The 15,425-nt window shown below is 43.9% G+C and overlaps 1 protein-coding gene across 1 annotated transcript in view; it reads right to left on the reverse strand.

Annotated features, from left to right (window-relative positions):
- The window catches only part of TGFA (transforming growth factor alpha), a 93,604-nt gene extending 81,442 nt beyond the window's left edge, over positions 1-12,162 (reverse strand). The window contains exon 1 of the mRNA XM_070428459.1: positions 11,865-12,162. Coding sequence (XP_070284560.1) covers positions 11,865-11,904 — 40 coding nt within the window. The 5' untranslated portion in view covers positions 11,905-12,162. The remainder of the gene's footprint in view (positions 1-11,864) is intronic.
- Between the last annotated feature and the right edge of the window lie 3,263 nt (positions 12,163-15,425).

Here is a 15,425-nt window from a genome sequence, read left to right on the forward strand (position 1 = left end):
CCATGTGAGTGACTCCGGACACCTCAGCATCCAGAGCCTTCCATGACCGACAAGAGAAGCACACTAGTGAGATGGCTAGATCAGCGGGCAAGGATTCTGGGTTCAAATCCTAATTCTGCCACTTGCCGACTATGGGAGCTTGGGTGAGTTACTTTACATTTTGTGCCTCAGTTTGTTCATCTGCAAAAATAGGGATAATCATATCTCATAGGATTTCTAGATGGGTTAAAGGAGTTTGTGAAATACATAAAGCACGTAAAGAAATTACCATATATAGGCACTGTGCTAAGTGGTGGCCATTATCTCCTCAAAGAGTACCTTGCCCTGTCACACCAAGAACCCTCTTCTTGAGCCCTAGGTGCCCGCTGGGTATCTCATCATATTGTGAAAAACTATGTATCTGCTTCTGCTACAAGCTATAAAAAATTCAGGGGCAGGGCACAAGAGCTAGGTCACGGCCCTCTGCATTAATATCACCAAACCCTGCAGAGAATCTGCACAATCCATGCATAAAATAAGTAATTTCAACAAACAAATAAATAGCATCCCTCACTTTGAGCTGATGAATCTTATTTTTGTTATTCAGCCTGTTAGCTCTATAATACAGCATCAAGTGAATAAAGTGGCTACCATTGGTGAATTAAGAACCACATTACATTAGCCCCAAGCCTACAAAAATCACAACTGTTTGCTCACTTGGAGATAGTCTACATGGGATGACAGTGGAGGTACTCCGAATGCCTCTGTTATTACTGTTAAAAGAAAAAAAAAGTCCTGCCTTTTATCAGAAATAAAAGATAAATCCAATTTAGTTGAAAGGACTTTTGTTTATTTTCCCCTCCCTTCCACAGTAAGGGAAAGAGGCACTTCACAAGAAATAAGCTCACATTACACAGTGAGTTGATGTTGTTTTCCTAAGCGTAAATCTCTAACTTTTAAGTTATTCACTGGGGCATAACCAGTTCATTCACCAAAACCTTTTACAACCTACAGAAGGTTCAAAATAAGAATTTACTTGAAATGATGGCCTTCATCAGAGGTCCCATTCTCTTGAGATAGCATTTGATCCCAATATAGGAACTTGGAGTTATGCCTTTTGTACTTTTTTTCTCCCCAAAGGAAATTTATAATAGAGCAGAATTTTGCTTAACTAAGTCAGGGAGAAGACTACTCACTGGAACTTCCAATTCACAGGTAGTAATGGAAGTTCTGCAATAATTACAGGTACCATGTGGGGATGAGAGTTTACTAGTGACGACCTTCAGGCATGGAGAGACCCTGAAACAGCTTCTGAATCATTAAAGAATGATGAAGTTACATAACAATCTTTAACGTGTGTGCACCTAACAACAGAATGTCAAAATACATGAGGCAAAAATTAATTGAATTGCAAGGAAAAATAGAGATAAATCCATTATCAGAGTTGGAGACTTCAACACTCCTCTATCAGAAATAAGCAGATCCAGCAGGCAGAAAATCAGTAAGGACATAATTGAACTCCACAACACCATTAACCAACTGGATATAATTGACTATTTTGTCCAAATACACATTCTTTCTCAAGCTCATATGAGCATTTATCAAAACAGATCACATTTTGGGCTATAAAACACACACTAATAAATTTAAAAGCCCAGAAATTATTCAATGTTTGCTTTTAGACTACAAAGGAGTTAAATACTGAAGATTAGGCAACACACTTCTAAATAATACATGGATCAAAGAAGAAATCTCAGAAATAAAATGTATTTTGAATTAAATAAAAATGGAAATACAACTCATCCAAATGTGTGGGATTCAGCTAAAGCAGCACTTAGAGGAAAATTTATAACATTGAATACATATATTAGTAAAGAAGAAAGAACTAAGATCAATAATTTAAGTTTTTACCTTAGGAAAAGTTTGAAAAAGGAAAGCAAGTTAAATTCAAAGTAAGGAGACTATGATAAAGTTATTTATTTTAGTTATCATCTTGTTCTACTCTAAATTTCTGAAAATTAGTCACCCACATGGGACAGTATTTCTCAAACATTTTAATTAAAATCCCTGAAATGGCAAAAGGAAGGAACTCATACCCATTCCTTTAGAGTCTGGGGCACAGTGTACAACAAAGGAAAAAAAACACACCCTAATTTATTTGAGGTTTTATGCTCTAAAAGTTAATTTTGATATTTCAATTTCCATTCTATTCACTAATATATCTGAGTATGTTTTAATACAGAAAATGTTCTAACTTGCCAGCTAAGTTCCTTTTAGATTCTTTAATTATTCCTTATTCCAGGGAGATGTGCTGGTTTTGGTCTGTGGATCCAGATATGCCATGACATTCTCCATAGTACTCCCATTTGAGAAGGGGGATGAAAATATACAGTCTCTGTTAACCAGAATATCACATAGTGGATTGTAGGCCTGCCTTGTGAGCCCCAAATCCTGCAAAGCACAAATTCCAGAAAGAGTAGGAGAGCATAGGCAGGTTCATCATGCCTTTCAGTAGAGACCCAATGCTCATCAGTCCTCGGCCAAGCTGAGGATGAGTGAGGTAAGGCATCCTTTCTCCCCAGGGATTGAACATGGTAAGTAATCCTTCTCTCTGTCACCACATTAATGTTCATTTCCTCCACCACCACAAGTGTTTCTTCTTCCAACATGCCCTGGGTGGGAGGGAAGGAGAAGTCTTGCCATGAGAGGGAGAAGTGAAGTGATGCTCACTATAATGCACTGTCTGCTTTCCCAGTTCTCAATATTTTCTGTCCCAACTTTCTGGGGCAATGACATGTTCCCGACCCAAAAGAATGATTTATTACAGGGTGAGCCTCATATTAGTGGAAAGAACAGAAATTCCACAAACAGACCCAGTACTCTTAAGAATGTATCAGGTGACAAATGTGGGATTTGAATTCAGTGAGTAGATAATAAATTATTCAACAATTGGTGTTTAGAGTAACTGGATCATTATTTAACAAAAGGCAAGTTGGACTTTTATCTCACATCTTACACCAAAATACATTCCCAAGAAATTGAAATTTAAACCCCAAAAGTCACAACTTAAAAGTACAAGGGAAAATGGGAGATCAGTCATTGAAATGCCTTCCTATCCCAAGACTAAGTATTATGCAAAAGTAGAAATCACGATGGAATAATGAACAGATTTTAAGTCCTTAAAAGTAAAAACACAACCACACGTCTGTAAACCCAAACACAATACATCTAAGTTTAAAAGGCAAAATGAAGAAAATATTTTCAATTTAATTTTTTAAAAACTGCTTACAAATTAACATGAAAACAACCTACTCAAAACATGGTCTAAGGACAGAAATAGGGAATTCACAAGCAAGTAAATTCAAACACTCAAACATGAAGAATCTTTAAATTCTACCAAACTTTGGTCTTACCCAAAGAAATACAAATTAAAATAATTAGATACCATTTACCAACATAATTAGAAAAGTCTAGAAAATGATAATATTCACCATAGGCAAGGTTGCTGATAAATAGGTATTGACACGTAGGTGGTAGAAGTATCAAATTGTACAGCTGCTCTGGAGGGCAGATTGTCAAAACATGTTAAAAGGTGAAAAAGTTTGTACCTTTGGCCTTAGAAATCCAGCTCTGGGGATTAGTCCATAGAAGATAATTGAAAGACGCTAGTAATAATTTAGCTGCAAGAATTTTCATTTCAGGTTTGGGTATTTAAAAGTTTTTTTTTTTTTTTTAAATATATTTTATTGATTTTTTACAGAGAGGAAGGGAGAGAGATAGAGAGTTAGAAACATCGATGAGAGAGAAACATCGACCAGCTGCCTCCTGCACATCTCCTACTGGGGATGTGCCCGCAACCCAGGTACATGCCCTTGACCGGAATCGAACCTGGGACCTTTCAGTCTGCAGGCCGATGCTCTATCCACTGAGCCAAACCGGTTTCGGCAGGTTTGGGTATTTAAAAGTTTGAAACAACCTACATCTCAATCAATAAGGGATACATAAATAAACAATGATAATTCTATAATGGAATGTGTCATAGTCATTAAAAAATTATAGGTTCATAAGATATATTTATATTGTTTGCCACAGAAATAGTTTCCCTATGTACTGTAAATAAAAGGCAGATTTAGAAACATAATCTACTAAATGGCATTTTGAAGGGAAAAAAGTGAATATACAAATATCTGTATCCATACCCATAATGAGATCTGGTAGGATACCTACCTGCTGGTTAAACCTAGTAAGAGGATGCCTCCGGTGAGTCAAATTTGGGCTCTTTTTTTTTTTTTTGGAGAGTGGAAGAGAGAGGGAAAGAGAGAGAGAAACAAATCTATTGGTTGCCTCCTGCATGAGCCCTGACCAGGCTGGAGAGGAGTTTGCAACCACGGCATGTGCCCTTGACCGGAATTGAACCCAGTTCCCTTTGGTCCGCAGGCCGAGGCTCTATCTGCTGAGCCAACCTGGCTAGGGCTGGGTATGTTTTTTAGATTTTTTTGTTTGTAGATTCTGATTTCCGTTTCATTTTGGAAAAAGAATAAGAAGGATATAACTGAGGCTGGCAGAGAAGGAGTGTGTTCTGAATGGCCTGCATGGAGAGGTGGCAACCAGGGGGTGTGCATCTGTGAACACTAAGTGGCCTGCACCATGACCAGCATAAGTGTGTGTGTTTTCTATGTTTTTTGGAGGGGGGCAGGGTTGTGGTTGATGAGGTTCAGAGAGAGTCTAGATCCAGGAGGATTCCCCACCTGGGTACTGTCCGAGTTTACCTCACCTCCCTAAAAAAAATGCTCAGGCCCCAGGCTTGCTTTCTTCATTCTAGTTCAGGGACCTATGATTCATCCCCTGAAACCCTAATTATAACACCCAAGGTCTGCTATGTGCAAAAAAACATCTGTCATTGTTTCAATTTGTTGGCAGGGGGTGTGGACAGCATGCAAACTGGCCCAATGACATGCTCCTCCAATGCAAAATAATAACCCAGGAGCCATCCAAGGTGAGAAGTGCTCAAGCCCAGAGTTTCCATCTGAGCTGGGTGCTAAGCAAGGTGAACAGTTTATGTCCCTTCATAGTTCATATGCCAATTCCTCAGAGCCACTGACATGGCAAAAGTTAGAGGCCTTGAGCTATTTCTTCTTTTTTTAATTGTTGACAGTCTGTCCCCCATCACCCTTCACCCTTTGCCCCCTTCCACCCCACTCTAGGCCTTCACTACACTATTGTCCATGTCCATGTTTTATTTTTTTTAAATTAAATTAAAAAAATGATTGGGGTAATATTGGTTAATATAATTATACAGGCATCAGGTGTACAATTCTATAATACATGTATATTGTATTGTGTGTTCACCACTTCAAGTCAAGTCTCCTTCCATCACCATTTATTCCCCCTTTCCTCTCTTCTGCCTCTCCCCGACCCCCACTGTTTCTTTCAACTAAGAAAAGGATCCTAAGTTTGTGTTTTCCCAGTTGGTTGCCAAGGCCTGCGGAGGGAGGGAGCGGAGTGTGTAATTGCAAACCTCTCATTTATCAGTGTTGGCTGCTTTTGTGTCACCAAATTACGTGTACCATTTAGCCAGTTAATCTCCGGTACCTCTTGGAAGTACATTAATTACACAGAGAATGCCGCAGACCTGGCAAGAGATGCTGGAGGAGCAGTTAAGGTACATCTATCTCTAAGTGCCCAGGAGACTTGTTTACTGACTGACCTCATTCAAACTCAAGCTGGAGATATGGCCTCTTTGTAAGAATCCAATATTTTGACCTAAAAGTAGTGATCTTCAAAACAAAACAAAAGACAAAGAGCAAATGAGCAAACAACAACAACACAAATCTCCCACACAAGCCTGGGTCCTCTTACTTCAAATGCTATCGTAGCATCTAGTAGTCACTTCTGAGGCTCCACCTGTGCTCACAGTGGCCAAGGGCAGAGATGAAGACTGAGTCTCTGCCCTCAAACAAGTAGAAAAGAGAGGGCAAGTATCAACCAAGGTTAATCCAAGGCAGGAATGGAGGGGCCGAACTCTGCTGCTGAGATTCCTAGCCAGAAACATTAACATATTCAAAGATTAAAACAAAAACAAAAGCAAGGCAATAGCAGGCTGGAATTCCACTAAGTTATATGTACAAGCTTGTTACACAACGCGGTTACGTGTACATGCCTTCTTGAGGAAGCCCTAAGCATCTACAAGTACCTGAGAAGTACAAGAAGAGAAGGTGGGGAAAATGGAAAGCTTTGCAAGGTAAGGGGACAATGAAAAATTAAAAGCAAAGGTACTGAGATTTCACTTGACAAGGGGAGAGACTCTACATGAAAGAAAATGGTTTCCTACAACTTACTAGAAAGCACTAGCAATACAAGAAATTCCATTTCAATAAACTTCCAACTTGTTCTTTAAGCCTAGGTAATGATTATTTAAGTCATATTCAATACAACCAATCCATACTATTTCAAAAGAATTTACCCAGATTTTTAGATTTGGTATAAAGCAGTGGTTCCCAACATAGGGCACACACCCCACAGGGGGTAATTTGATTTTTAAGGGGGACAATTAGAGAGTGAGCTGTTAACTGAATTTTTTTGCATTTCTTATGGTTCTAGGGGCCTCATATATAGTACATAAATATATATTGTGACATTTATGCATTTCAGTTCTCTATTATATGTTTTGAAACTTTATTTGCTATTTTTTCATATCACTTCATATTATTTTTTTTTTTTTAACAATTTCTTAGTGATTCCTTCCTCAGTACTTCAACTGTCCTTTCGTTCTTTTATTTTTCTCTTTCATGGATGCCATGTTCTTTGGAAGCTTGTTTAGAACAAGTTAATGGCCTTTTAGGCTTCCTCCACGTGAATAGGAGTTCACTTTTTTAATAATAAGAATTATATGTCACAGGGGGGCATCAGGATTTTAGAGATGCTTAGGTGGGGCATGGCCAAAAAAAGGCTGGGAACCACTGGTCTAAAGGGAATGTGCCTTGCACTTGAAATGAAGAGTTCCTAAGAGATGGTTCCGGTAGCCCAGATTTCAGGCTTTCCTATTTCAGGCTTTTTTATACTTGACATTTCATGGTGGGGGGAGGGGAGGGAAGCAAAACAAAAGCAAAAGTACCCAAATCTCTATCTAGATGCAATTTTAAACATATTAATGTTTAGTTTATACTTTAAGTTTATGCTTAAAAATGAGGTGATTAAAAATATTTGAAATGGCCTTGGTCGGGTAACTCAGTCAATTGGAATATTGTCCCGTACGCCAAAAGGCTACGGGTTCGATCTCTGGTTGGGGTATGTATGGGAGGCAACCTCTCAGTGATTCTCTCTCTCTCTCTTCCTCTCTTTCTCAAATCAATAAAATATATAATCGGGTGAGGGTAAAAAATATACATATTTGAAATGGTAGCAGAACAGCAGTCAATTTTGGCAATCCAAAAAGAGAAAGAAGGAGTGACATGATTAGCATTGGCTAGCTTAAGTCTAATAACATTGGATTCTCACATTTCCCCTGGGTAAAGTACAAGAACACTTAGAACAAGAGACTTCAGCAAGACTTCTCACTCTGCCCTGGCCAACGAGGCAAGCACCTTTAATAGTTACTCATAAATCCACTGTGGCATTTATAAATGCCAGAATGTACTTGTAGATAAAATGCAATTGGTTAAGCCAGAAGCTTCCCTAACAGCAACTGACTGAAGAGCAGTGGTTCCCCCCCCCCCCGCGCCCCCCCGCCCCCCCCCCCGCCCCCCCAACCCCCGTGTTCCTCCCCTGTCTCCCCAGCAGCAGCCTAAGCCACACCAGGGAACTGGTTAGCCATGCAAACTCTCCTGTTTCCCACCTGGCAATCTGGTTTACCAAACCCTCCAGGCGGTTGGGATTTGAGGGCACTGCTGTGGAAGATGCTACAGAGGTTGTGCTTGTGAAACCAAGCACACAATGTCCAATTCAGCGTGTCAGGCTGTTCCCTTTTTTGGTTGACCCAACCTCCACTTCCCATTGCCCATCCCTTTTAGTGGGCAGCCCAAAGAGTAGGACCCTGTTCAAACACGCTTTCAAAAGGCTCTCAGAGATAGGGCTAATGGAAAAAGTCACCTAGTTTTTGTATGTTACCATAGCAACACAACGGCACGAAGCATCATTTATTCGTACAAGAAAGGTCCCCTTTGCAGGGGATGTGGCGTATTACAGAAAAATTCTGAGGAAACCAAATTTTGGAAAAGCAAATATGGGAAACGCAGCTTCTAAGGCTCCAGATACACCTTTACAGCCATGTTCTAAGTGAACTTTCCCTAATTATGGCTGCCCAGGAAGGAAAACCTGTGTTCTGGGCCAACCCCCCACTGTCTACACTGAAAGACAAAATTTCCATGCAATGGAGAAACGTCTTACTTCATGCCTCCTACTGGCCTCAGTCCCAAATCCACAGGGAAGCTGACCTGTTTCATCTCTACACATCCTTAGTGACACTTGGCATCCTAGGATGTCGTTCTTTAGGTCTACATCCAGTCCTCCTGGGAGCTGCCAGAAAAATAATAATGCTTATTTCTAGATTATAAAACCTACTTCTGTATCACAATATCACTTTCATTTGTGTATAACCCTTTCTTTTTTATAGTTTATAAATAGCTTCCACGTTTCCATCTCATTTGATTCTCATAATAACCTGTGAGCTGGGCACAGTTTTATTTCCACTTTACAGTTGAGAAAACTGGAACTTAGTGCTGAATTCAGTAAACAACCGACCATGAAATGTAATGGAGGAAATACAAATATTTTGCAACAAAAATTAAAGAATTCACAATGTGCAAAAGAACTCCCAAACTTGCTTGAATTTGTCATCTGCCAAATGATATTCACAAAAATCATTTGGCAGGTTTTTAAGTTGGGCGGTATTTTTCTGGCTTAAGAAGGATGGGGAGCAGGGAGATGAGATGAGTAAGACAGACACTCTCCCAGTTATGGAATCCACATAACCTGCAATGAAATTCTATGGGGTTCACTTAATAGCAAGGATAACTTGACGGTGCTAAGATTAATTAAGCTCTTACTACATGCCAGGCACTATTCTATGTTCATTACATACATCCAACAACCCTATTAATATCACCATTTCAGAGATGGGAAAAGCAAGGCACAGAGAAGCTATGTAACTTGCCCAAGATTACACATCTTGCTCCCTGGACGCAAAGGAGGATGTGGGACTGGAGATGCCAAGCCCCTGTGAGGTTTGCTTTGCCAGCGATGGAAACCTGACATGGGAGGGCAGCCACCACAGGAATCTGGATTACTTTTCCAGTGTTGCCATTTAATCATTAGTCTCCACACTCTCTCTGCCAAAACCTCAATCAGTGCTCAGGTTCTAAGTAATCAGGGGTATTAACTGATTCTTTCTCTGAGTGTCCCCATGAAAATGGAAAGGAGAGGAGAGATACTGGTTTTCTAGATCTGGGTCAGCAGGGGCACGCTGCCTGATTTGTCTGGGACTGCCTTCAACGACGTGAAGAAAATCAGAGAGAAAAGCAACTCGAGGAAATGGGCAAATGAAAGATGCATGTGGCCCTGATGAGTATTTAGCAATCTAGAAAGTGAGATGGAAGGCAGAAGTTCTAGTAAATACATTTATTTATTTATTTATTTATTTAATCGATTGGTTACCTCCCACATACAAGGGTTGGACCTGCAACCCAGGTATGTGCCCTTGACAGGAATCCAACCTGAGACCCTTTGGTCTGTGGGATTTTTTTTTTTTTTAAAGAAACAGAAATAAAAAGGAATCCTCACTGGTGTAAATTACTCCTACCTTCTTTTTCCTTGACTTTCCCCCCAACTTGTCACATTTTGGAATTGTAATGAGCCAGCTTTTACATATTAATCAATCTTTTAGGTTTATACATTGTTTTCTTTTTAAAAAATCTTTATTGTTGAAAGTATTACAAATGTCCCCCAACTTCCCCCCATTGACCCCTTCTAGTCATACATCTTTTTCCGAAAGAAGAAAACAAAGATCAAGTTGAACTCACTTTCTGCTAGATTGCCAAATACCCATCGGTGCCACATGCAAAAAAGAAGAATTAGATGATGAATGAATGCAGTCTTCATGGCCAATTATACTGTGATGCAGTGGCAGAGACAACTTTCAAAAAGGGTCCTCACATTTGTTTCCCTTTATCATGTCCTGCCCCTAATTTTCACTAAAGAGCTTAAGCCCACCTTGAGATCTAGGAATTCAACAACATTTAACAGCAAGTTCCAGAGTATTTCCCATAATCTCTCCTCAAGGCCAAGTCCCAAACCTGGGAGATGGGCCCGCAGAGACCAGTTAGGTGACTTCATAACCACACTCCTTCCACACTGTAATAATTGGGGACCAACGACTTACGGTGGGCCCTGTGTGCTTCGCTTTTCTCCTCTATACATGGGGATGGTAATTCCTTCTTCATTGGGTTGGTGTTAAATTAAATGAGTTAATACATGGCAAGCACTTAGCACAGTGCCTGACACAGAGTAAAACGCTCAAGCTCTTATTGCTACTACTAGAATTTGCGGAGAAAATTACAACGGGGAAGCAGCATATAGGAGGCTTTTAGTGTATTGGTAATGTTTTATTGCTTTGAAAACATCTAAAATCAGAACAATAATCAATACAAAAAAATAAACAAAAAGGTCCTAGGAAAAGGGGTGTGTAGGGGGAGCGATCCATAAGCATGCCACCTATTGGTGAGTTTCAGGTGAGGACCTCGCTGGGTGCATCCGCTCCACACTGCGCTTAATTCCCTGGGATAATGCGGTTCCTATCCAGCATGGGCAGGATGACAGAGGGGTCCGCGAACCCCCTGAAACTGTACCCGGAACTGGGTAAGGCTGCGGCTCAGGGCATTTGAGGGGAGGGGTTCCATAGCTTCTCTCAGACTCAGATGTAGCGAGCAACTTGCTTTACAGGGTTAAACTCAGGGGATATTCACGGAACAATTCAGTTCACAGAAGCTGCCGCAATGGCCAGGACACCTGGGCTGTTGATCTGCTATCTCCACACGGGACAGACCCGGCTCCCGAGAGCCCGGAGCCCGCCTGGCGGTGCGCGGCGCAGCACCCTCATCACTTACAGACCGACCTGTGAACGCACCCGCTGCAGACCTGACCCGGGTTTGTGGGTTTAACTTTCCTTCCCTTCCCCCATCCCTTGTTCCCCTCCGAGAACAAACTCAAAGGAAACAGACAACTCTCAGTCTAGGGTTTCACCCCTGCCCTTGGCTGACTCTTAAACCACGTCTCCCAGGGAAGTTAATTAAAAAAACAATTAATCCGCACAAAAATCCAAAATCTACTCCAAAGCTCAAGAGCTCTGTAAGTCAGAAGAGCGAAGGCACCTCTCCGGACCGTGAACATCTGCTCGGGCTCAGGGATGGGAAGGGGGTCCCAAAGGGAAGCAGGCAAGGTAGGCGGGAGGGTCGGGGCTCGCCACCCTCTGGGAGTCTACACACTCCGACGCGCAGGGTGAAGGGCTTGGAGGCAGCCAGGTAAGGAGGGAGGTGAGGGCAAGTGTACGAACACACAGGAACACACAGCGGCGGGTGGAAGTCCCAGACCGAGCGCACCCCGATTCCCTCCCCGGGCCGGTGTTCTCGAGCACGGTCCAGGTGGCCACTTCGCGGGGAAAGCCTGGGGGTTCGACGGCCCCCCTCTTTGGAATGGGCTCCCCTCCATCCCCAGGAAGCCCGATGGACTCCCCTTACCCCTCAGCCTCCAACCCTTGAAAAGCACTAACCTGGCTCCACTCTAATAGGCGGGCAGAGAAAAGCCCTCGGGAAAAAGAAATGAAGGGGACAGGGGAGAGCGGGGTGTCGCCGAAGGGACGCAAGGAGGGGGCGCGCAGCCGGCGGCATACGTACCCAGGGCGAGCAAGGCGAGCTGTCCAGCCGAGGTGACCATTTTACGGGCGGCGGGCGGCGGGCGGCGGGCAGCAGGCGCTCCAGCCTCCTGCCCTACCTGCGGTGCCCGAGTGGCGAAGCGGCGCTGCGGTGCCGGGGAAAAAGGCGCCGGCGAGGCAAGGCCGGCCCCCGCGCGGGCGGGCAGAGGGAGGACCCAGTGCCTCGGCTACCCGAGTGCCTCCGCTGGCCCGCACTCCACTGCACGGCTGGGCGGAAATGGGAAGGCGGTTACCGTCACCTCTCTGCCACTCGGGGACCAGCACAGCGGCCCACTCTCCCGCCCCGATGGGGGTGCCCCCCCAAGGGCATAGGAGGTGGAGGTTTGGGGCTGGGGGCGGGGACGTTGCACGCACCGTGCAGGGCGCGGGCGGTGGGGCGGGGCGATCTGGGACTCGGAGCCCCACCGCAGGAGCTTGGTACCCAGGACCAGCAAAAGGCAGGAAGCGACCGACTTCAGACACCACCTTCAGACGAGTAGTAGCAGCTTAGTGCAGTCCGGCCCCTGCGCCAGGGTCGGTGCCTGCTGCGAGCCGGAGTGTCCCCAGGCGCAGTGGCAGCTTCTAGGCTCTAGGAGGCGGAGCAGAGGCGCAGGCGGGGGTCACCTGTGTCCACTGCAGCTGCCAGGGACCGGGGACGAGGCCCTGAAGGAGACCTGACCTGTGAGCTTCGCCTGCTAAGACTTGGCCTAAGGAAAGTGCTCCCTAGAAGCCAGCGAAGAAGTTGTTCATCCAGGTTGCTCACCTGTGCCCCCATCCCAGGGAAGAACACTTGATTCTCCCGACGCTTGCCGCGGGAGCAGTCACCCCACGTTCACAGGCAGGCGCGTTGTTAAGATCAGTGTGTCTTCGTACATGTGGGCCTGGGGCTAATGACGATGGGCCTCTGTCAATGGGGCACCTGATTAGCTACCACTACCCCCAGCCCACCCGCTACAGGCGCTGAGCCAGGTGTGGGGTAGCATGCTGACAAGTGGGCCCTGAGAGAGGCTGCAGCTACCTGGGTGGCCCTTTCGGGATGTATGGCCTTAAGCTGGCCCTTGATGCTAGAATTTGGGAAAATGAAGGCGACAAAAGGAAGACATCCTGGGCAGAGAATGGAAGAACCATAGGTTCCTTGGGACCGTTCATAGGTTCCTTGGGGTCGACCCATGGGGTCTGTCCATAGGGGACAGTATGCCCCCGACAGGCCGTGACCGGTGGTATTCTTGAGATGCCCCAAGCTCGGGGACTAATTCTTTTCTCCGAACCCCTCCAGCCTAGCTGCTCTGGGTAGACCCCTTCTCCTTGGTGGGGTGAGGGTGGAGACTTAGGGGAAATCTACTGTTTCCTTGGCCCAAGGATCAGACTCTGAGTTGACTTTTGCTAAGATTGTTTCATATGAGCTGAGAGACCTAGTTTCAAAAAGAAAGCATCAGGCCATTGGCCTCAGCGTTTGAGCAGGACACACAGGAGTGGAAAGGGATTTTGGGAGTAGTGTAAATTAATTTTGAGAAGCCATTCTGTTCAATACATTTGTCAGAGGATACTTTGCTGTTCTCTCAACCCTTAATGACCTGTGCTGAGGGTTTCCTGATAAGTCCCGGGGTACCTACGTCCACACCCATGCATGTCCGGGCACATACACATCTTCTTTGGTAAGTGGTTCCTGACTCCCCTGCAGCATTTCTGTCCACCTCCTTCACACTGGTCTTGACCTGTTCTGCCGTCTGTCTGTCTCCTTCCTACACTAACCTGTCTTGGCTACAAGAGGGAAGAAATCAGGAGTTTTTCAGGCTCTTGTGTTCTCCGGGACCCTCATTAGGACTGGAGAGTGGACCTGTCACCTTTCCTGCTGGGACACACACATCAGGTTCACTGTGGCTGAGGGTTGGCTGTCCAAGCCGGTGAGAGTCAGGTTCAGCAGTTCTTCCTTCTCTAGCCTCTGCCTACACACAAAGTCAGGGTGGAGGGAAGTAGCAGCAGAATCAAGCCAATGAGGATGTGTCCCTGTCAGGATTGGAAAATCAAGAGATAATTTTTCATCTTTTAAATGAAAGAATATTCAAATCAAACTACATTCTAATGCTTGGAAATTATTGATTATCCCCCAGCATTTTCAAGAGTCAGTCCTTACCTATAGTTTTATAAACCTTCCAATTTATTCAAGTCAAACAGATAATCAAGGGTTGGGGTTGTTTTTTGTTTTGTTTTGTTTTTTAATATCTACAGCATTTGTTGTAAACTGAACTGAAATAATATTTTGAACATTTATTTATAGAATTAGAAGGACACCTAATATCCTAAAATGTTAACACTCTGCCTTTGGCACCTTGTGTATTTCATTTAATCCTCACAGGGGAAATTCTCCTGAAATTTATGAGATGGATTCCATCTCCCTTTAATATAAAAACAATTGAGACCTAAGAATTTAGTAACTTACCCAGAGTTACAAAGCCAGTGAGTGGCAGAGTTCAATTTTGAAAGCAAAACGAGCTGGTTCAAAGGCCTGTGTGTTGGCTTCTATGCAGTGCTGCCTCATTTTAATAAGAATAATAACTGAACTCACTGAGTTGCTGTGAGAACTAACTGCAAGAATTTTTTGCATGCTTAGCACAGCATTTGATATCAACAAATACTAGTATAGCTATGCTTTAAAGAAAAACTCCTTCAGTGGCCATACTTTTCCCTTCTCTCAATTTCCTACCATCATCTTTATTTTATCACTTTCATATCAGAACTTCACTGTTGCATATGCTTATATCTCTCTGCATGCACAAAACACACCTTCCCACAGGGGATAGTTTCACAGGTAAGTCAGGAGCTAAGCATTTGTTTCTCAGTCTGTGGTGTAACAGTGAGGGAAAAATTACAGGATGTGATTTAGAGCAAGAAACCATTTTTTTTCTAAAGGGTGGTGTGAGGCTTTTGCATTTTGTAGTATGGAATACAGTGCTGTCCGAGCTGAGTGAAATTCTACTTGTAGCCCTGAATGCTATGTAGGACTGAAGAAAGCTACATTCCTTCTGCTATAGGCACTGTGGCTGTCTCGCTTGGCCACTGAAGGTCCTGTTTCTCTGTGGACATGGAACCTAATGAATAGGATTCTTTTCACGAAGAATCCGCCGGGGCTGCCTTTGCACACACTTGCTTCAGCTGGCCCCGAAATCACAGTTTCTCCTCCCTGTGCAAACGAGAACCATGTTATGTTCTACTCAGAGGCCAGTAAAATCCCACTGTCAGTTTTCCCTTTCTTTTCTTCTACATACTTATTACAGAGCGTGCATTTAAAGAATCCCCTTCTCCACTGTAATCAGCCTCCCGCTCCGTCCTGATTCATCTGTAGAAGTGATTGTGGGCAACCAGGACCCCAGTCTTCCCTGAATGATTCAGGCCTGTTCAGATGGGTAATTGCCCAAGACATTAGTGACTAAATAGCCTACACATTCTTCGGGGGGAAGCGCAGCCATGGGCCACAGCACTGAAGGAATTACAATTCCTGCAGACAAGCCTCATAGGGCAATGACTAGAGTTGGTTTCAGGGGGC

This window comes from Myotis yumanensis, unplaced genomic scaffold, assembly GCF_028538775.1.
Source record: "Myotis yumanensis isolate MYYU_CA2020_CCGP unplaced genomic scaffold, mMyoYum1.0.hap1 SCAF_11, whole genome shotgun sequence".
NCBI classification, from domain to species: domain Eukaryota; kingdom Metazoa; phylum Chordata; class Mammalia; order Chiroptera; family Vespertilionidae; genus Myotis; species Myotis yumanensis.